Here is a 23,603-nt window from a genome sequence, read left to right as displayed (position 1 = left end):
ATGTCAATAAACGAGTAATTCATACATTTCCATAACCATTCATACTTATGCATGCATGGAATCATTTTTATTCAAGTTATCATAAAGTGTTAGAAACTTTTCCAAGTGCGACAACTCTGCTAGTTCTGAATGAACTTGAAAAGCACATCAGATGTGTGAGCCGTGTATGTGATGATGGAAGACTTGCCTGGCATTGGTGCAGTCGTTATAAAGCGCCTCGAAGTCTTTTCGGGTGATGAGTTTGCACCGGTTCACGCCCGGCTGAATGGCCCCAAGTCCGCGCAGGATCCGCACCTGCTCCACCGTGCACACCACCGGACATATATCCAGCCGCTTCAGCTTGGTGTAGACGGTGTGCAGTCCGCCGACCAGGTGCTTCAGGAACAGGTCAAACACCTGCGGGAGGCAGATGAGCTCCTGCCCTTCCACGGTGAACGAGGCCACTTTCACGCCGTGCACCTCCACCATCTTACACTCGTTATTATGGACACCCCCGGGCCCGTTCCCGTTAGTGCTGCCGCAGCCGCCGCCGCCGGTGCCGGTGATGAAAGCGTTGATCATGCTGCTGGTCAGTCGCGGGGACTCGGCCGGGCTGGAGTACAGAGAGTCGGGACGGAACAGGCTGCTCGCGCCCCCGGGAGTGGAGGTCGGTGAAAGCACCGGAGGAGTTGCTGATACGGCCATAGTTTACGCGAAGTTTCCTCCTTTCCGTACTTTTGAGTCAAGCACACTTTGCTGGCTCCTCGTACTGTTTTGCGGCTTTCACTTGGTGTTTCTCATGCGGCTCCGGTAGCGACTGCTGATAGTCGGTAATGTGCAACTACCTTCCTCGCGAGTGAGTGAGAAGGATAGAAGTGTATCGCACTCAGCGATTCAATTAGCCAGCCCACTAAAGGCTGGAGTGACAGCTCTCTCAGCCAATAAGGAACGCGATGGCACACGCCTTTAAATATTATTGGCCATTTGCCAGTGCTAGGCGGGGACTTGTGTTCTCACTCATAAAAGCGAATACAACTTTTTAGACTGCGCGCACAGACAAATAATAATATATTTCGTTGTTGTCTTTAGCTTTTAAGCTACCATATATCTAACACGGTTTCTTCCATGATCTTTATCACTAAATCAGTGTTATTTCTAAACATAAGAATAGTGCGTAATATCTGCTAAATGAATGTAAGTGTATTTAAACAACACATTTTCCTTGATATGATATTTTTATGTTTGTTAATAATGTCATAAAAGTTATACAAAGTTACCATAATAACACTTATATGAATGAAATGAAAAACATTGTCATACATGTTATTTTAAAAATACCATAATAACACTTATATGACCTACATTTCACTGCTTGTTGTACAGTATGTCATATAACTTGTACGAGACAAATAAATTCTTGAATCTTGAATTGAATCTTATATTATTGTGGGATTATATATAAAACAGGTTTTTTATAGATCCAGAACATCATTGCTATTAAATGTATAACATGTAACACATAAAGGTAAATTAAGGTGAACTAACTTCACTCTTTTGCGCTTTGAGTAAGCACTTCTGTTGTTATATAACATTGCCTTTTAGGTAACTTATAAATGATAGAGCTCTGAATTTTAAACATTTGGCCTAATTTGAAGTGGCATGTAAATTTTGCTTAGAATTTCTAGTAGATTATAATTGTTATTTGTCATGTGGAGTTCTTGTACCATTCATGTCACAAACTTTACAGCACTGATTATCCTTTGTATATCACTTTTGTATAAACATCCCTTTTTTTCTTAAACATATTTAAAAATGTATTCATTGATATTATCAGAAGAACGGACCCCTTAAAAAGATATAGGTTGACTTCCATAAAGAACAATGATCTGTATAAAACAGCATGTTAAAAAAAGTTATACAACACGTATTAAAAATGCCAGTCTCTCTAATACTAGTTTTTTAATAGCAACACATCTGACTCACATTTTTTTCTTTCAATACTTTATCTTCACTCTCATTATGAACCACTTAGTGAGGCAAATGAGGACCTTTGTAAATGAGAATCTTTATACAGGTCAAAAAAAGTAGTTGTAAAATTAATGTAGGAATCATGCATAACCTTTGAGCCCTTGCAACTTTTGTGGGAAGATTAATATTGTAATGAGTGTCTAAATGCCATGCAAATTTCTAACAAGTACCTGCTGAAATTAAAAAGCTAGGTGGCAATCTGGAAAATTAGATACATATTTTACCTAGCTTTCAATCGCACATCAAACCTTTGTCTTATATTTAATCTTGAATACCTGATTAACATACCTGGCCCTGCAGGCACACATGCACCGCCCCCTCCACCCACCCCTCCAGCACCGCCCCAATGCTCTGTATGCATATTCACCACTACACATATACATAATGGATCCACATACCTACACTGGCATATGTTAATAGCAGCAGCATTACATACAAACACTAATTTCATGTTTAAGGAATGTAAGTATTTTATCACCTGAGAAATCTGATAGGAATACTATTAAAATAACGAATAGTATCAAATAAGAGAAGAGAAATGATTACAATACATAGAGAAAAGACAAAGTAAGAAGGAGAATGAGAGGCACTGAGATCTGGTAGGGAGATGAATACTGGAAGAGAAGATGTTAGACAAGATAAGAAGAGATGAGCCAAGAAGATACAAGCTAAGCAAAGAGAAGAGACCAGCAGAGAAGAGACGAGACAAAACAAGACAAGATGAGCATATAGGAGACTAGATGAGGCCAGGGGAGAAAAATCAAGAAGAGATGTCAGATAAGACAAGAAGAGACAAACATAGCCTAGAAGACACAAGAAATGACAAGTTGAGCATAGGAAAGAGGAAACGATATGATGACACAAGACATGTGTAGCGATAACAATTGATAGCGAAGAGACAAAGCAAGAGGGGAAGAGTCGTACAATGAGAGAAGATGATATACTTGAAGTCAAAAGACAAAGCAAGAAGACAGGAGCAGAGAGGCGATGAGAAAAAACAAGAAAAGAGAAGGTGAGCAAGATGAGGTACGTTCATGAGACAGTTTGAGAACAGATGAGATAATAAAAGACACACTGAAATTAAAAAGACAAAGCGCTGAGAATACTAGAGACAAGACAGAACAAGATGAGACAAGAGAAGAGACAAGCTGAACATAGATGAGACGAGAAACCACATGAGGATAGAAAAGTGGAAAGAAATGATGACACAAGACGTGAAGCAGTAACAATGGATAGTGAAGAGACAGTGAGATGGGAGGAGTCAAACAATGAGAGATGTTATAGGCTACCTGAAGAAAAGAAACAAAACAAGAAGAGAGGAGCAGAGACGAGACACAAGACCAGATAAGACAAGCTGAGCATAGAAGAGAGAAGATGAGGCAAGACAACATAAGGCCAGGTGAGACCAGTTGAGAAGAGATGAGACAAGAAGAGACAAACTAGGCATAGAAAAGTGGAGAAGAATTGACAAAATGGTGATCTTAAAACTAAAAACTATAGATCAAGATGACATAAATTGAAAGGGGAGGAGTCATACTCTGAGGGAAGATCATATAAGAGACAAAACAAGACGAGACAAACAAAAAAGTGAAAAGATGGGACACAACATGAAAGGTCAAGCTGAACATAAAGAGACAAGATGAGATGAGAGCAGGTGAGACAAGTTGAGAAGGTAGAAGAGAACAGACGAGGCAACGAGATGAGTCATTATGGGTAAACATTAATCTTTTTCAGCTTTTTTCATTTAGCTGATGCTTCTATCCAAAGCAACTTACAATTGCTATATATGTCATATTTGCTATATTGCACACCTCTGGAGCAACTAGGGGTTAAGTGTCTTGCTCAGGGACACATTGGTGTCTCATAGTGGTTTCGAACCCGGATCTCTCACACCAAAGGCATGTGACTTATCCACTGTGCAAACACCACCCCATCATATAATGTCATATAATGAGATACAAAGACAGAAAACAGAACCTACAGTAGATGAAATAAGAAGAGACCAGTAAAGAAAAGAGGTGAATAATATAGAGACAAGAAAAGTTGATGATAGAAGGGTTCATTGAGATAAGGCGAAATGAGAGAAGACAAGTCAAGATGAGACAAGCTGAGCATAGAAGAGAAGAGAAGAATGAGAAAAAGTGAGATAGAGAAAGAGAGTTCGTGTTTGAGACAGAGGGAATGACTGGTTGTGTTTTAATAGCATCAGCCTGTCTCTCTCATATAAAATATTACACTGAGGCCAAAAGCAGATCAGCAGCCCCTCTTGGTTTAATGAAATGTTTCTGCATTCATTTCCACCTTACGCAAATCAATAACAACAATAAATTACAACTGATTTTAATTGAATGTTGTTTCTAATTTTACTGTCACTCGTGATAAATATTTATGTCTATTACAGCATTTTAAATTCATTACACTCCCACATCTTCTTCACTCAACGGATTGCTACATACATCAGCAGTTCAGTAATCCATTTGAGCTGTGACATGTGCCAAAAAGTTGCCTGACTCTTAATTTAGGGTAAAATATCACCCTTTAATACTACTTAAGAATAGACAAGCTGTTGCTTGAATATGCTCAACGTAGTTAATTTTTCAGAGAAAGCTGCCACTGATGATTTAAGGACACTCTTCTCACACTTGCTGCCAAATCACGGGTGACTGGACCTTTTTATGAGAGCCTCGTGTTTTCGAAGACACAACAGTTGTGTGTATGGCACTGTATATCAACAAAAATTACTCTGGGAGAAAAGTAGCCAAAGGAGGTTAACTGTTTCGGTCACATCAGACTGAAATGTGTTATTTAATTTTTCAACTCATGGGTAGTGCTGCCTTCAGCGCTTTGAATGAGTGATGTGGATTTATGATAATGGACAACATTACGTAGAAAGGTCATGTTGTGCTGTAAAGTGCTTGATTCTCAAGGTGACCTGATTTATTCAATTAAAAAAAAAATGCTTCTTGAATGAAGCTCACAAAAATCACATTGTATAATAAGATTTGTAGTATTTGTATCGATGTTTTTATCATAATTTTGACATTAATTTTGCGTTTTTTCATGCATACAATGGAAGTGAATAGCAACTTTCCAACATTTCTCAAAATGTCTTATTTTGTGTTTTGTAGAAGAAAGAAGTCTTGCAGGTTTGTAACAACATGAAGGTAAGTAAATAATAACAGAATTTTCATTTGTGTGTGTGTGAATTATCCCTTTAAATCAGCATAACAGAATAACAAATACAATCACAGCATATAAATACAATGTAAAGAAATCAGAAGATTTTGTTATATAATGTCACAATTGTCACTATATGCTTGGGGAAGGAATGAGGAGAAGCAGGAGAATACTTCGAGTGAGTCTTTAATTCAATAAGCAAAGGTTTACACACACAGGAACTCTGGGATGACATTTAACAGCAGACAAAGAACTGGTAACTGAGAACATTTCAAATACAAAGGCACTAATTGGGAAACACCTGGGAGAAAATTAATTAATTAATTTATAAATTAATAATTTAGATACTAATTAATCAAACACAACTGGAGACAAATGCACACAATGCAGACAGGAACAGAAAGGAACAGTTCAGGGAGCCATGGCAGTGCAGACAGTACAGGGAGCCATGGTGGAGCAGGGAACTAATGGAGCCATGGCTGAGCAGGGAGCTCAGGGAGCCATGTCGGAACAGTGAGCTCAGGGAGCCATGGCAGAGCAGGGGACTCAGGGAGCCACAGAAGAGCAGACAGTTCAGAGAGCCATGGCGGAGCAAGGAACTTAGGGAGCCATGGAAGAGCAGGGAGCTCAGGGAGCCATGGCGGACCAGTGAGCTCAGGGAACCGTGGTGGAGCAGTGAGCTCAGGGAGCCATGGCAGAGCAGGGAGCTCAGAGAGCCATGGTGGAGCAGAAAGTTCAGGGAGCCATGGCGGAGCAAGGAACTTAGGGAGCCATGGAAGAGCAGGGAGCTCAGGGAGCCATGGCGGACCAGTGAGCTCAGGGAACCGTGGTGGAGCAGTGAGCTCAGGGAGCCATGGCAGAGCAGGGGACTCAGGGAGCCACGGCAGAGCAAACAGTTCAGGGAGCCATGGTGGAGCAAGGAACTTAGGGAGCCATGGAAGAGCAGGGAGCTCAAGGAGCCTTGGCGGAGCAGGGAGCCACGGCAGAGCAGACAGTTCAGAGAATTTTGAGGAATTTTGGAGGGTGCTCTGGAGGAGCGAGCCATGGTGGAGCAGGGAGCCATGGCGGAGCAAGGAACTTAGGGAGCCATGGAAGAGCAGTGAGCTCAAGGAGCCATTGCGGAGCAGGGAGCCACGGCAGAGCAGACAGTTAAGAGAGCCATGGTGGAGCAGGGAACTTATGGAGCCATGGCAGAGCAGGGAACTTAGGGAGCCATGGCAGAGCAGGGAGCTCAGAGAGCCATGGTGGAGCAGAAAGTTCAGGGAGCCATGGCAGAGTAGGGAACTTAGGGAGCCATGGCAGAGCAGGGAGCTCAGGTAGCCATGGCAGAGCAGGGGACTCAGGGAGCCATGGCAGAGCAGAGAGCTCAGGAAGGCATGGCAGAACAGGGATATGGAGGATCCTCTGTCATCTTAGCCGGCTCGACCACCACAGCCACAGGCATATTACATTTTCTCGGAGGGAAATTTGGAATTTTGGGGGGTGCTCTGGAGGAGCGAGCCATGGTGGAGCAGGGAGCCATGGCGGAGCAGGGGACTCAGGGAGCCACTGCAGAGCAGACAGTTCAGAGAGCCATAGCAGAGCAGGGAACTTAGGGAGCCATGGTAGAGCAGGGAGCCCAGGGAGCCATGGCGGAGCAGGGAACTTAGGGAACCATGGCAGAGCAGGGAGCTCAGGGAGACATGCCGGAGCCGGGAACTTAGGGAGTCATGGCAGAGCAGGGAGCCATGGCAGAGCAGAGAACTTAGGGAACCATGCCAGAGCAGGGAGCTCAGGGAGCCATGGCAGAGCAGGCAGCCATGGCAGAGCAGGGAGATCAGGGAGCCATGGTGGAGCAGGGAGATCAGGGAGCCATGGCGGAGCAGGGAACTTAGGGAGCCATGGAAGAGCAGGGAGCTCAGAGAGCCATGGTGGAGCAGAAAGTTCAGGGAGCCATGGTGGAGCAAGGAACTTAGGGAGCCATGGAAGAGCAGGGAGCTCAGGGAGCCATGGCGGACCAGTGAGCTCAGGGAACCGTGGCGGAGCAGTGAGCTCAGGGAGCCATGGCAGAGCAGGGGACTCAGGGAGCCACGGCAGAGCAAACAGTTCAGAGAGCCATGGCGGAGCAGGGAACTTAGGGATCCATGGCAGAGCAGTGAGCTCAAGGAGCCTTGGCGGAGCAGGGAGCCACGGCAGAGCAGACAGTTCAGAGAATTTTGAGGAATTTTGGAGGGTGCTCTGGAGGAGCGAGCCATGGTGGAGCAGGGAGCCATGGCGGAGCAAGGAACTTAGGGAGCCATGGAAGAGCAGTGAGCTCAAGGAGCCATGGCGGAGCAGGGAGCCACGGCAGAGCAGACAGTTCAGAGAGCCATGGTGGAGCAGGGAACTTATGGAGCCATGGCAGAGCAGGGAACTTAGGGAGCCATGGCAGAGCAGGGAGCTCAGAGAGCCATGGTGGAGCAGAAAGTTCAGGGAGCCATGGCAGAGTAGGGAACTTAGGGAGCCATGGCAGAGCAGGGAGCTCAGGTAGCCATGGCAGAGCAGGGGACTCAGGGAGCCATGGCAGAGCAGAGAGCTCAGGAAGGCATGGCAGAACAGGGATATGGAGGATCCTCTGTCATCTTAGCCGGCTCGACCACCACAGCCACAGGCATATTACATTTTCTCGGAGGGAAATTTGGAATTTTGGGGGGTGCTCTGGAGGAGCGAGCCATGGTGGAGCAGGGAGCCATGGCGGAGCAGGGGACTCAGGGAGCCACTGCAGAGCAGACAGTTCAGAGAGCCATGGCAGAGCAGGGAACTTAGGGAGCCATGGTAGAGCAGGGAGCCCAGGGAGCCATGGCGGAGCAGGGAACTTAGGGAACCATGGCAGAGCAGGGAGCTCAGGGAGCCATGCCGGAGCCGGGAACTTAGGGAGTCATGGCAGAGCAGGGAGCCATGGCAGAGCAGAGAACTTAGGGAACCATGCCAGAGCAGGGAGCTCAGGGAGCCATGGCAGAGCAGGGAGATCAGGGAGCCATGGTGGAGCAGGGAGATCAGGGAGCCATGGCGGAGCAGGGAACTTAGGGAGCCATGGCAGAGCAGGGAACTCATGGAGCAATGGCGGAGCAGTGAGCTCAGGGAGCCATGGCGGAGTGGCGAGCTCAGGGAGCCATGGCGGAGCAGGGGACTCAGGGAGCCACGGCAGAGCAGACAGTTCAGAGAGCCATGGCGGAGCAGGGAACTTAGGGAGCCATGGCAGAGCAGGGAGCTCAGGGAGCCATGGCAGAGCAGGGAGCTCAGGGAGCCATGGCGGAGCAGGAAGCTATGGCGGAGCAGGGAACTTAGGGAGCCATGGCAGAGCAAGGAGCTCAGTGAGCCATGGCGGAGCAGGGTACTCAGGGAGCCATGGCAGAGCAGGGAGCTCAGGGATGCATGGCAGAACAGGGACATGGAGGATCCTCTGTCATCTTAGCCGGCTCGACCACCAAAGCCATAGGCATATTACATTTTCTCGGAGGGAAATTTAGAATTTTGGGGGGTGCTCTGGAGGAGCGAGCACTTGAGGGCACTCTGGAGGAGATTCAGGGACTGGAAACCTCACTGGGCTAAAGTCAGGAACAGGAGCCCTCACTGGGCTAAACTTGGGAACTGGAACCCTCTCTGGGCTAAACTCTGGGAAATCGGGGACAGGAGCCCAATTAGTCTAAATGGGCTGTACTTCGGAACAGGAGGCCTCCATGGACTATGCTCAAAAACTGGAGCTCTGGGGCTAAAGCCGACACTGGAGTACTCCCACACATATTCCACAAAAGGCAGATCTCTGTAGGCTAGGGCTGTGAAATAATCAGCAAAGTTCATAATCATGGTGAGAAACTGAGGAAACAAAAAAACTTACAAAAAAATGAAAATAAAAAAAACCATGGGGAGGAAAGGCGCTGTTCACTTTTTGTGGGTCTGGAATTGTTCATGTCAAGCTTGATTTATTATATATATATTTTGATTATAACAATTTTTAATTTCTCCTACATCTCCTCATTTTGCTCTGCGCTCCTACACAGCAGCAGTTCGGTGACAGCAATGCAATGCACAATATTTTACACAAAAGATTGATTGGTTGATTGATTGATTGACTGATTGGTGGATTGATTGATTGATTGATTGGTTGATTATACATGTTTGCATGGGGGGTTTTATGCATGCTTTTGATGTAAAATAAGACCAAGATATATTCTTAATAAGGTTAATAAGCTTAAAAAGATTTAATGATACACTGATAAAAATATTACCTCAATTGTGGCATGACAATTAACTTATAATTTCTACACACATTTGTTAGCGCTGATATGTATTCATCACAGCATTTCTGCATCACCCATGCATTCACTGTGTGACACACTCTGATAACTGATCTCTAATTTAATTTATATTTATGGTGAGATTTACAGTGCAATAATGTTCTCGTGAATGTTTAATTTGGAGAGTTTACGAGGACAGATGCCACCGCTCACCTCTCTCTACTCAAGATAGCCACGCTTTTGAAAATAAAGGTAATTCAAACTGTTCTTCAAGCAATGCAATAGAAGAACCATTTCGGTTCCACAAATAACAATTCAGTCAAAGGTTCTTTAAAACACCATCTCTTTCTTAATTTTTTATAATCTGAAGAACATTCTTTCACCACAAAGAACTTCAGATGTTGAATGTTTTTTTTATGGAAACCTTTAAACAAAAAGGTTCTTCTATGGCATTGTGAAGCACCTTTATTTTTAAGATTGCACCCTCATAAAGAGCTGAGAGAGAAAATAAGTGAACTGTGAAGTCTCCTTGAGTTCCATTTCAAAGTTGCAATTAAGTATGAAAACTTTGATACTGTATTTCGAAATCAAAGATTTTAGAAACGCCAGATCTATAAGCAAACACTGGCGGTAAAGGCTGCAACTTTCCACACATAGTCTAGTTTTCATTGTGGTGGCTCTGATGATTTGTGTGTTCTTTCCTTGTCTAAATGGTAATCTAAATCCTTCTTAATCAACACTGGCTCTCCAAAGTGCTTGTACGATACCACAGTTTAGCAGGAGATTTTAGGACCCGTCCTTGGAGACATTTTACCCGGTCTGAAAGGAATAACAGGCAACAAAACAGCAAAGTAGATGTACTCTCCAAACACAGAAGCTGTGAATGAGGACTCTTAGAAGCGAGCATCAAAGCCTGAGGAACTCACAGAAGACTGTGGCTAAAGGTGCAGACTCTCGCAAGATAAAGAGCGCTTGATTCTTGCGGAAAGCATTGTAGCGCTCGTCGCCTTGATTTTGCTTTCAAAACCAGCCAGAACTAAATGCCTCTGAACATACTGGGTAATGGCACACGATGAAACCCCACACGGAATGATTTCAATCCACACAGGTTTTGCTTTTCATTTCTCCCTCATATAAAAAAAAAGAGCCGTATCCCCCGGAGAACAAGCCGTTGACATGCAGACACCCCTCCATCACAAACACTGCGACAAACTCTCTTGTTAAAAGCATCCCTGGTGCGTCAGATATGAGAGAGAGGGAGAGCTGAGAGAGAGGGAGAGCGAGCAGGAGAAGAAAAAAGGGTTCTCCTGTTGTAAGCCATCTGTCTTGTTTTCCGATGTTTTTTTAAGGATGGACAAGACGTGCTTAAAAAAGCAGACTAAAGAAGATCAAGTGTCACCAATCTGTCTTATTTGAAGCTTTAAACACCTGTCCCTATTCCAGCCTAAGAAATAAGTATCAGTGACAAAGCCTGTGTTGTTGAAGTCAAGAAACCAATGGAAAAGAAAGGTCTTGAGGGTTATCCGTGCTGCTTCTTTCTGTTTCAGGAGATATGGTCATCTCTCTTTGTTTACCAATGAAGACAGTACAAAAAAAAAAAGGGTTCTGGAGATCTACGGTATGCAGAAAGTAGAAAGCAAGTTCCTCACAGCACACTAATACAAGATGATTTTTCAAAACCCTTGACTGCCGATGAAAAAAGCCGCAGAAACATCTGGAACGTGCAGATAGGAATATTCAGAGAATAGACAAAGCTGCTCTGAAATATGTTCTCCGGTGCATTCTGGCATATCTTGGGATAAGGAGAATGTTCTTGAAATATGTGAATTATAAGTGGGCTTCTGAAAAAGCCCTTGTTTTGTTTCAGGAGCAAATGGTTCAGAAGCTTAAATTGAAGATACGTGTAATGGTTTAAATGAAAAAAAAAAAACATTTCTGTGAAATTATATAAATCAGATGTTCTTTTAAAAACAACTGAGATTCAAAGCCATACACACAAAATAATAAATAAATAAAACTAGACTGGTCCCTTTAGTTTGTACAAACAAGCATGTACAGTAAATCATGTAGAATCGGCATCAGAGGACATTTCAGCAGGATGAATGTTAAAATACACAGGTTTTGAACGTATATATCCAGAACATCATGCCTTAACATGAGACATGTACATGCTTGTATCTTATTATATAATATTTTGTTGTTTGTTTGTTTGTTTTATAGTCACCAAAAAGTACAAACTTCACATTTCTGTAATGGGATGTCTTGTCCCATACTTCTGTTGTAAGAACATTACTATAAAATGTGATTTTGTTTGTTTTTACTATAGTGATTTGCCAAACTGTAATGCATTATATTAAAGGACTAATGATTGGTTTTATTGAATTGTTCTTATATTTTGTATGGCATTTTTAGCATTTGTGTGATATAGTGTAATAAATAATAACAAATCATAATAAATCAAACAGGGGTCGTTAATTACAAAAAAGCATTTTTACAAGGTCCCAAATTGACATTTGTATTAAAAAAAAATAATAATTTAAAGCTGCCACAAGAAAAAAAATTACTTAGATTGTTTCTTTTTCATTTCAGTCATTAAATGTACTCATATATTTTTGTGATCATATTTTTTTTAATGAATATTTCTAATAATGAACAGTTAGATGTCTTTAGATATGTGTGTGCATTTTAGTTTTTAAATACATCTTGATAGCTGGCTGTCAGTGAGTATTTTGACAGCTCATCATTAACACATTATCTTCTCAACTCTATTTGAAGAACCCGCTATTTGAAAAAAAAAAAAAAATATTCAGCAGCTAGGAACGTAAGCCATCAGTGATAATAAATGAATAAATAAACTCAGTATTCTGATCCCTTTTCATGGCCTCACCTAGCATTTGAAAGCTAAAAAAGGCCTGCCTCATAAAATATTAATAAGTCTACCTGCTAACCATTCTGGAAATAACACAGTATATCAACACAGCTGTTATATGTTTAAGTTTATATAGCTATAACGACATAACGAATGTTCGTGAGTGGTGCATTAAACTGTATTTCTGTTTAATATCCATAAGAAGAAAAACAGACAGGGTTTTGTCTAATTTAGGCTACACAGGAAATCAAAGAATATGAGATGTGAGGAGATGTCAACACAAAGCCTGATTTTTTTTTTTTTTTGAATATATGGAGCATTTCAGTGCTGAAATGATATTGCGTGCATTTTGGCTACTGTGTGTTTAAATCTGTATGTTTTCGGTTATGAAGAAAAAAGTGTACGTCACGCTATAGCGTGTCACGTGAAAGGAATAGTTTCAAGATGGCCGCGGAGGAGCTCCCATCTCAATTTGATGTTGTTATTCTCGGAACAGGTATGAAATATCAACATTTGTGTGAGCGTTATCAGTGGTTTGCGCTACAAAGTTGTTTTCTGTGCCTGGTATTGCGATGTGTTTTGCCACAGACACGTGAAACAGACTCAACGACACATGAACGCTAAAGCTAATGGGCTGTGTGTTTTTGACATGTATGATGAAAAATGTCATTTATATTATTATTTTGACAGTTATTTGACTGCTGGATTGTTTAATAGGCGCGAAACTGTAAGACAGAGCAAAATAAATATAAGAAAAATGTGTGACATGGACTGGTCATGACTCAGATGCTGAATCACAGATGAGCTGGAGACAGTGATGGAGGGACACAGACTCACTGGTTCTGTGTGAACTCAAATGGATAATAATCTAATTTATTTTTATTATAAACATGAATTATTTGGAACCGTTACTAACATGAATAACACATTTAATGTCTATTATTTGTATTAATTACTGTCTATTGTCCTTCCTTGATGTTTAAAAACATGAAATTCTTCAAATAAGATGCATCTGGCAAATAATAATTATGAACAACTAATATGTAAAACAATTAATAATATATATATATATATATATATATATATATATATATATATATATTATTTATTGTTTGTATAAAACAAATCTAAAGCGTATCGCTAATAATAATAAATATTATAACTAACACTTATTATTGACAAAAATTAAAAAAAAAATTTTTTTTGTTCTGATTAATTGTTTGTTGTCTGAATTAAACAGATCTAAGTCATATGGCTAATAACAACAACAGTAATAATATATTTATAACAAATTAAAACACATTTACATTTACAATAATTAACATATTAATTACAACTTTATTGTCTTTACTACTAATAATAATATAAATACTAATATTTTAGTCTTATATTAGTTTTGTTAATAATAATAATTTGATAATTAAATAGAATATTGCTACAAGCCGCTAAAGCAGATCTAATAATTACTGATAACTAAAGTCAAAGTCAGTGTTTATAATAAATATTTAATATGTACATTTTTCCAAAGCAACCTGCAGTACACTTATTACAGAAACATCTTGCTTGCTGCAATTTGGGGTTAGGAGTCTAGGGCGCAACAGAGATTGAACTGAAACCAGAATCTTCTGACTACCAACCAAGAATGGAGAGTGAGTTGTAAAGTGGACAGTTTTTATTGAACATTTCCTGGCCTGGTCTAGAGTTTAGCCCGACTTTATTGAGTGCAGCAGTGCTCTGAAGTAGTGCACATAAACCAGTTTGTCGTTTACCAGAACTGGAGCTGACCCTGACTCTGTGACCTGCTTCAAACCCAGGACTGAATTGTAGGTTTGTGCTGCGATCCCTCTGGAGGGTGGATACTTTACTGGACTGTGTGGTGCAGAGCGAGACCCCTGGAACGATACTGTCCTCGTTCTCTCTCTAGTGTCCTCATTCAAAGCGCAGAAGTGTGTTTATATGCAGGCCAGATCCTCGGGACAGTGCTGAAGCCAGCAGGAGATGAAGTTACTCCCTGATGCAGAGCATTGTTCTTCACAGCAGGGAGAAGAGGTAGTGTGTGTAAAAAAAAAAATGAAAGAAGAGAGGGGTTAGTGCGATGGCTAATAGCAACTTTCTCGTGCTGTGATTGATGGTGTGCAAATGAATATATCTGGCCCACTTCTGGATCCACTGCAAAACCACCAGAGCAAGTTGGTCCCAAGGCAACCGGTGACACGGGGACACTCACAGCTTGGACTATTTCTGCTCAGACTCCGTTCCGTGTCAAGGTTGCTCAGACAAGCATGCTTGTCCCAGACTCCCTAGTTACCCCCGTTTTTGCTGCTGGATACGGCACAAATGAGGATACGGACAGGGAGCAGTTGTTAATGAATACTGCAGCCCCCATGTCTGCTAGATCCTCTGACTGTGTGAAGGACTGTGTTCCCGTTGGTCGCGCCCCGTCAGCTGGTGACTCGGTTGTCCCTGGAGAGCCCATGCTCAGGGTCTGCTGTGGTGGGAGCAGATGCCTGTGTTTTCATTTTTTTATTTATTGTTTGGCACATAGGCTTTTAGTGAAATAGAATAATCAAGAACAAAACAGCAAACTGAAATTCCCTCAGGCTCCAGGTTATTTTCCTGCAGTCGGTCTAGTGCGGTGTATGGAGCTAATCGGGTTCAATGGGTGATTTCCAGAATGTTCTACTCCTGTAGAAAGCTAGAACATATCTCAAGATTTTAATAACATAACATAAATAACATAATAACATCATTTCATATATGTCATTAAATAACAAAAAATAAATATTGAACTGTTGCTATGCTTCCAATATTCGAGCTCGCTGAAACCACCAGTTTATCTTAGATATTTTTGCTGCATATGCTACAGAACAACAAATTCAATGCATAGATGGCTAAAAAACTAATTTCATTTGATTAATTTCACTGTTCAGTTTTACAGTGTACTAATTAATATAGGGCCTTATGAAATCCGTTAATTTTTTTCCAAATTCCATTTTTTCCATTTTAATTTTCCTGGATTACATTTTTTTTTTTTCTGTTTAAATTTTTCTTAACTCCTTTTTAATGTTTCAATTAAATTGTATTAATCAAAAATCATGTCTAATTTATTTAAATCATAAAACTTATACATTTTAACAACAATTTAATAAAAGTTTAGGGCATGTTTAGGGCCTTATGAAATGTTTTATTTTTTCTTCACCATGTGTTTTATTGTTACCTAATTCTGTGTTTTAGCATGTCTAATTATTTAAATAGGGGTGTTCTGATCAGGATTTTTGAGGCCGATCACTGATCGCTGATCACAGAAAGAAGTATCTGCCGATCCGATCACCGATACAGATTTTTTTTTTTTTTTTTGACATTTTTCAAAAATATATATTTATCTCACCTAAATTCATGATCATGCTCTGTATTTTTGTTTTTACAATAGCTTAATTGTTGCACAATAGCAGTGCAAGCCTGATTTTCTGAGTAAAAAGTAAAAACTTTTTCTTAAAATAGCTTTATGTTTTTTTTCCCCTCTGAAATTCTGTTGTGTAATTAAATGTTTTGGTTATCAAAGGCTATAGCCTTCATTGTTGAAATCAAAAGTATTGTTGAAAACAAAAGTATTGCTCGTGGTAAGTTCATGTTAGTTAATATGTTAACAATTCAAACCATATCCTGAAGTTACTAACAAATAATTTACTCTAATTTAAATAATACTCTGATGTTAAAATAATTTAAAACGAGAATGTAAGTGTGCTCACCCTGTTTTTGTTTGTAAGAAAAAATTAGATTCGATTTCATATCGTAATATATATTGCAGAAAAATTAAATATCGCAATGTAATTTTTTCCCAATATCGTGCAGCCCTACTTCACACCACAATGAAACACTCACCAACCCAAAAGATATAAGTTCTCGTCTGAAGCTGCTGCACTAATGCACTGACAGCTATTCTGCCAACTGGTAAAAGTTCAAACGTTAACTGTATATAACAGTATGAATGTATACTGAAGCACAGCAGCTGTAGAGGCTAAAGGATGCAGACAGTGAGGAGGTACAAGACTCTTTACTGAAGAACATCACAGACTCAGCAATCATTGGCTGACAGGACTGACTGAGATGCACATTCAGTTCATCTCAAATCAGAGCTGTTCCCTCACCTGCCGCTAATAGAGTAGCAATGAAGAAAACAAGCCAGCCATTTCACCGGCCCGCTCTTTGAGCCTGTGTTAATGTAACTATTCATCTTGGTTGGACCCCGTGTGCCTTTAGCTTAAATAGCCTCTATTAGCAGTCATGTGATTACAGAACACCTTCACAGATATCCCTGTGCTCTTTTCTGGTGATTGATTTCTCTTGGCCCTTGAGCATTAGTGTGGAATTGATTGTTAGTAGGACCTCCGATGGGCGTCATAGTCACAGACTGCTTGTAGATTGTCAGTGATGGTTGGAACGGGGTTCATGACTTTGAAACTTGATGTTTATCTGTTAGACATCTGTGTCTAGATTTCATTTAGGCCAGTGCTGAAACTTGCTTCATTTTAAGGAGGTGTGAATTTATACTGATTTTTCTTTTTCTTTTTTTTATGTTTGTGGTTCATTGACATGACACTCATATTAAATAATTCATAATAAAAAAATGCAAGTACATACAATGACTTGAATATACCTCTTCTATGAGGAACATGGTTTTTAATTTCTGAATTTCTGAATTCTGATTCTGAATTTAATTTCTCAAATATGTCACTGTCCTGATATCATAATGTTGAAAAAATAAAACAATATTATGATATAAAAGATTCAATTAATAAGATTGTCTAACAAATGGCAATGTTACTTTAGTTTGTAAAGTTTTATATAATACAACCCCTCCAAAAAGGTCATGATATATTTGTTTTCTTTTTCTTTTCTTTATATGGTTTTGGTTTAGTCAGACAAAATTGAAAATGGTTCAGTGTAAAGACTGTGAATGTCATTTCTACATGTGCTGTGATTTTTAACAAGCATTTGGGAAAGTAATGTGCACCCAGTTAATAATTATTATTATTATATTGATCTTTAATGGGTTCCTTAAACACCAGTTCGACCATTGAAGCAACATCAGAAAACTGTCATTCGAATGTGTTGTTAAATTCTTGAAATATTAACCTAGGGGTGCTTTAAGTATCTTATATTTTTGGCTGAGAAAAAAAGAGGTTCGGCTAGCAAGGAATCCCTGTTTTATGAATTAACAAACATATTTTCCCCAAAAAAATAAAAATAACAAACTATTTTCCATACAATGTAAGCATTCGGTAAGGCTGTTAAAGGAGACATAACACACACACAGTATCTACCAATCTCATGTTAATCTTGAGTACCTATAAGCCCCTTTCACACTGCGATTCCAGAAAATACATGGGTAATGTGTCCCGGCAATTGTTCCCGGGTCGCTAGATTTTACCCCTTACACACTGCCAGTGATTGAAAGGGGTTATAGAGTAGTATCACATCTCTGAAGAGTGTTTTAGTTTTAACAGATTTATAAAATACAGATACAGCTGTACCACTTCTGTCCGAAAACAGATGAGCTCCTGGTAGAGTTACGCTCTTTATGACATCATACAGGGCCATGCTCCAAAAAAAAGTTCCAAAACTTACACGAACCCTGAACGAGTGTCAATTTAACTAATTTTTTTTAACACTTTGGCCATGTTTAATTTGACTCAGACTAATGTCAGAGTTCATGATCCCCTTTAAGCTTCAAAAGGACAGAAAAGAACCATAAAAAGTAGTACTTAAAAAACTTTTTGAAGCCATATAGTAAGGGCTGGGCGATGTGGCAAAAAAAATCTAATCTTTTTTTTTTTTTTTTTTTTTTTTTTAAGAACATTTGACAGATTCATTTATTTATTTTTTCTATTCTTTTTTTTATGTTTTAGTCTTCAACTTAAAAACATAACAACAGCTTGATTATAGTAACATTCTCTTTGTTAACCATCTGGTTAAAGCACACATGACGTTGTCAACGTGGTGTAAACATAAAACCTCCATGTAGTCCAGATACATCAGCGATGCCAAACACCTCTGGTTTGCTGTGGGTCTTATAACCAGTCATGTTGTACTGAGTATGCTGAAATACCAATGAGATTTGAAAGGTATGGCATACAAAGCGATTTTCAGTTAGTGACATCTTACATTTAGCTTTATTGCTCACAAAGAGCATCATACGATTTCAGAAGACTTGAAATATAGAGCAATAGCTGTATACACTTTTATGATGCTTTTACCCTTATTTATTAAAAGGAAAAGCAGTTCCGAGTTTCTCATTTTGTGTTTTTCTCTCAGAAGAAAGTCATACAGATTCAGAATGAGGAGGGTGAGTAAATGATGGCAGAATTTTCATGGATGAACTCTTTCTTTACATTTCCCACAGATGTGAAGGAAAATATACAATAGCATGGTTTGTGTGTGTGTGTGTGTGTGAGAGAGAGATAGAGAGAGAGAGATAGATAGAGGGATAGAGGGATGGGTGACAGAAATGGTTGGAGTGTAAAAGAATTAACCTGCCCTCTCCCTTTCTGTCTTTTTATTTCTCTCTCTCTCTCCTTCCACAGTCCTTCCCTCACTCCCTCAGCCTCGACTATAAATAACCGAAAAATGACTTTCAAGGTGCAGAGATAGAATCCATTTGGAATGTTCACTAAAATGACGAGTGATTTATGATTTCATACAATTCCTGCTGAAAGCATTTCGGGCTTTGCCTGGTCATCAAAGTCCTGCCAGCTCAAATCGATTATTTATTGCCCAGCATGTCTATGTGGCATCAGAACTTTATGGCAGGTAATGTTTGTCTTTAGCAAACATGATGTGGAAAAATCAATACTGGATAGGATAAATGGCGTTAAAAGATGGCGGACAGAGGTTATTTACACTTTAAAAAAAAACATCTTCAGTATTATTTAGACAGATATATTGAGGCTCCTCGCACCATCGCTGATCTGGTAGGAGCGTAATTGAAATGCATCTGTTATAAACAGTCGAAATTAATTAATGTAATACTCTTCCATAAATATAATTAGATTTTATCAGTTTTTTTCACTTTTTGAAATGATGTCACTGAATTTCACATAAGGATGCATTATAAGAGGCACTTGCACTAGTAATTACATAGTAAATGTTTCAGGCTCTAATTTGACATATTTAGTTTAGAACAGGATTGTGGGACTCTCTTTTATCGATCAGGAATGATAAAAGATTTTGATAAAAGATGTCAGAGGACATTCTAACATTTTTATTTCACAATATGCAACATTGAGTCTGCAAAGTGAAATTTAGACAGTGAATTTTTATGAAAGGTTATGAAGATAAACATTATTATTATTATTTTACAATAACATGCAATGATAAATCGGGAATTATGAAAGTCAACAGAATTGATGTCATTCTTTTAAATTTGAACAAAGGTTTTCGGTCACATTGTAGGAGAACATGTGGGCGTCTGGATTCCCAGGATTCTCCATCAGTGAAATAGCCAGTGCTAGGAAAGATACGACGGGCATGCTCTGAATAAATCACTTTTCCATTGTGTGTGAGATGGGGCTGTGCAAGGCCAGATGAAGAAGAAGAAAGATGGAGGGACAGGAACGCTTGAGTGGCTTAATGGAGTTGTTTTCAGGCCTGGTGCTGCTCAGTCTTGCTCTCAGGGACCCCACGCGTGCAGCTTTGAGAAGAATGTAAACCTCAGCTCAAGCAGTGTGTATGCTAGTAAATATACCAGTTGGATCCATTGGTACTTTGGCTTGAGCTAGAGCTTGTACGAGCACTTAATTTTAATAGTCAGCGAGTTGTGTTTACCTTATGTAAATGACTGTCCAAATGCTGTGAAACATCAGCAGCCTTTACCATTGCCAGATTCATGTTGCTTGCAGTTTCATAAACTGTGCAAAAGCCGTCATATGCCACTTGCTCATACTACATGTTCTTCTTTTTCTTGGCAGTACTAAGTATTTTGGTTTGTATGTGAATGCTCCATATTTACTGTCCAAATGAGAAATTGCTAAATAAAACCATAAATCAACTGAGAGATTTGTTGTAAGTGTTTAGGTTTTTTAGTCATTTATCCATTTGGCGTTGATCTTTTTTATTAGAATTTTTATATTACCTAGGTTTTTGATTTATTTTGATTTCAGTTTTTGATTTACATTTAATGTTTATTACTTAAACTTGGAATAAACTTGGATTCTTTTTATATTTTGATATGTTTATTTTTATGTCAGCGTTATTTCAATCAACAGATTTATTTCAGTTAGCAGCTTTATTTCAGTTAACTTAAATATTGTTTTAGTTTCAATGTAAATCAATCAATGTTTTGAAAAATCTATAAACTCAACCACTGATTGTTGGATAAATGTGGATAAATAAATGGAATTCAATCATCTAAAATAATCAAATGTAAAGAAGATAGATAAACAAACTGAAAATACAATTTAGTATATATTAATATACAAATATATATATTTTTTTTAATCAGAAATTAAAATAATTTTGTTTAATTGTATTTTGCTATTCTATGTTAGTTACCTTTTTTGTTGTGTAGGTTAACATAACTTTAAAACTTTAAAATATATATTTAAAAAAATGTTTTAAATAGTTTTCATTGATATATCCTTATTTATATAATAGTAATTGGTAAAGTAAATTTTGTAGTGTTGGTCATAAGTGTTTTAAAGGTCCCGTTCTTCGTGATCCCATGTTTTAAACTTTAGTTAGTGTGTAATGTATCTTAATCTGTAATCTGTAAAAGTAAACTGTAAAATCAAAGTTTAATGCCAAGTGAGATATTTTATTTAACAGAATTCTAACGAACGACCTGTTTGGAAGACATCCCTCTAGTTCCTGTAGTAATGACTTCACTAAAACAGTTTTTTTGACTAAACTCCGCCCACATGAATTCATAAAAAGGGGGCGTGGTCTTGTTGCGCTCCGACAGAGAAGAAAGAAGAGCTGCGTTTGTATTTGTCTCCATGTCATCGAAACGCTGTTATTTTCATCTGGGAGTACAATCACCTTTGTTTGGCGTTCCCAGGGACGCTGTACTAGGAGATTTATGGTTACAATAAAAATTATAATCCACATGTTACTATAAGCAGCACATTTTGCTGAGGACATCTTCTTCAATCTCAATCAGTTTAATTCCGGATTCGCACAAAGATTATTCTTGAAAGATGGAGCAGTTCCCTCTTTGTCTGGAGAAGGCGTTGTTTATGGACCACAAAGTGTGTTTTATTATTTAAGTTGGTGCGTTTAACAGTTTCTGTAACTTATTACACAAAGGGCAATGCTGTTTAGCTTTGTTAACTAGATGTTAGGGCTGTGCAAAAAAACGAATGCGATTTTCATGTGCATCTCGTCAGTAAAAACACTCCTGTGATTATAAGTACATCTCCAGCACGTGCGTTCTTTTACTGTCTATGGTTCAGATCAGGATTGCTAGGTTTTCAAAACAAATCCTGCCCACTTGCTTCTCAAAACTAGCCCAATCGCATTTCCAGGAGGGGAGCGTGCTCTAAGCTGGTGTCGAATCACAACACAGGAACCGCTGGCCCAATCAGAACTCATTATGTATTTCTGAAGGAGAGGCTTCATAGAACAAGGAAGTCATCAGCCGTTTTTATGACAGTGAAAACCGCGGTATACAGATAGGTGAATTGTGTGAAAAATGATGTGTTTACACGCGAAACAGGAACACATGTTATATTGCACACTGTAAACACAATCAAAGCTTCAAAAAAGCGCGTAAAACGGGACCTTTAAGTGATTTTGATCTGCACACAATAAATTATTTAATTAATGTATCCACTGATTAATAATTTTTTACCAATTTATCAGTTGATGTGTGTGTATGTGTATATATATATATATATATATGTATTTCTGAAATTATTTTTGAGTGTCATTTGTGTCCTTATATAAACTGCACCATTGGTTTACGAACAGCATACTTGTGCCAACATAATTGACTTTGCAGTGCAATGTTAAAATCTGGTGAATGTATAAGAATTTGGAGATGAAAGATTGAATGAAATACAATATCGTTAGCTGTGTTGTTGTCCTTGTGCTGAGTTGCTGTTTATCACTGAAAGTATCCACAGCAGTTAAAGTGAATAAGCCTTCAGTAAGCTTTAATGCTTTTTGCGTCACTGTAATTGTAAAAGCAGTTGGACTGCTTTTCTATTTCAGCGATGTGTGCTTGAAAATGGCACGCATTTCGCAAACTGAAGGGAACTTTCAATTCAGAAAGAGATCACAATGGTGGTCGGTGACAATGCTTTCTGTCTGTGTTCATTTCCCAGGCCTCACGGAGTCTGTCATTGCAGCAGCCTGCTCCAGAGTCGGACAGAGCGTTCTGCATTTGGACAGGTACTACACAATTAAACCGGAAGATTCCTTAAAACTCAGAAGTATTGCTTGGCAGTTTTGCATTTTTGTACCTTCAAGTGAAGTGTAGTTTGATGCTAAGTGTCTATAAAATCTGATTTACATAAACATTTAAGTTTATGCATTTAGCAGACGCTTTTATCAGTGACTTACAGTACAAAAGAGGAGCAACAACAATTAAATGTTAAATGATGATTTTTTTACAGGAGGAACTACTACGCTGGAAACTGGGCAAGTTTCTCATTCAATGGCCTGCTGTCATGGATCGAGGAATATAAGGTCATTTATTTATTTTTTTGCAGTTTTACGTAGTGGGTCACCTTGTGGTTTTGAAGCCAGTGGTTGATTTTGGTTAATAATGTGTGTTCTCAGAATCAGCAGGAGGTACAGATCACAGAGTCGGAGCAAGTTTGGAGGAGCCTGATTGATGAGGGAGAGGATGCAGTGCCTCTCAGCGCCCTGGATTCCTCTGTTTCCAACTTGGAAGTCTTCTGTTATGCCAGGTTAGTATCAATTGTTCTTCACTTACAATTCACACAATCTAAAATTGGTCCTATACAAACTTATGATGGCCGATCTTGTGTGTTTCATCTCTTAAATGCACATTTGCTTTTAATTTCATTGCATTTTAAAATAAAGTTTGGGGGATATTTGAAGATATTGTGCGAAATGACAGAATAATAAACATGCTAACAAACAACCTGAATGGACTTCTATGATAATTTAAATTTAACTTCAATAATAAAGCGAAAACCACTAAAAAGGCATATAGTTAACAATAATAAATAGAATCAATAATAAACCCAATGTTGCACATCTATGCAATTAAGCGATTAAATGAGACACATGATACATTTCAGTAATTCTTTCATTTTCTTCAACATAGC

The 23,603-nt window shown here is 39.2% G+C and overlaps 2 protein-coding genes across 3 annotated transcripts in view; one reads left to right on the top strand and one right to left on the bottom strand.

Annotated features, from left to right (window-relative positions):
* Window positions 1-869, bottom strand: part of LOC127942014 (dachshund homolog 2-like) — a 135,738-nt gene extending 134,869 nt beyond the window's left edge. The window contains exon 1 of the mRNA XM_052537525.1: window positions 188-869. Coding sequence (XP_052393485.1) covers window positions 188-684 — 497 coding nt within the window. The 5' untranslated portion in view covers window positions 685-869. The remainder of the gene's footprint in view (window positions 1-187) is intronic.
* Window positions 870-12,707: 11,838 nt separating this feature from the next.
* LOC127942013 (rab proteins geranylgeranyltransferase component A 2) overlaps window positions 12,708-23,603 on the top strand; it is a 40,513-nt gene continuing 29,617 nt past the window's right edge. For both annotated transcript variants that reach the window (XM_052537524.1, XM_052537523.1), the window contains exons 1-4: window positions 12,708-12,805; window positions 22,632-22,698; window positions 22,923-22,995; window positions 23,089-23,219. In XM_052537524.1, the coding sequence (XP_052393484.1) occupies window positions 12,754-12,805; window positions 22,632-22,698; window positions 22,923-22,995; window positions 23,089-23,219 (323 nt within the window). In that variant the 5' untranslated portion in view covers window positions 12,708-12,753. The remainder of the gene's footprint in view (window positions 12,806-22,631; window positions 22,699-22,922; window positions 22,996-23,088; window positions 23,220-23,603) is intronic.

Source organism: Carassius gibelio, chromosome A21, assembly GCF_023724105.1.
Source record: "Carassius gibelio isolate Cgi1373 ecotype wild population from Czech Republic chromosome A21, carGib1.2-hapl.c, whole genome shotgun sequence".
NCBI lineage: Eukaryota > Metazoa > Chordata > Actinopteri > Cypriniformes > Cyprinidae > Carassius > Carassius gibelio.
The sequence above is the reverse complement of the archived record's forward strand: the minus strand, read 5'-3'. Positions and strand labels throughout refer to the sequence as shown.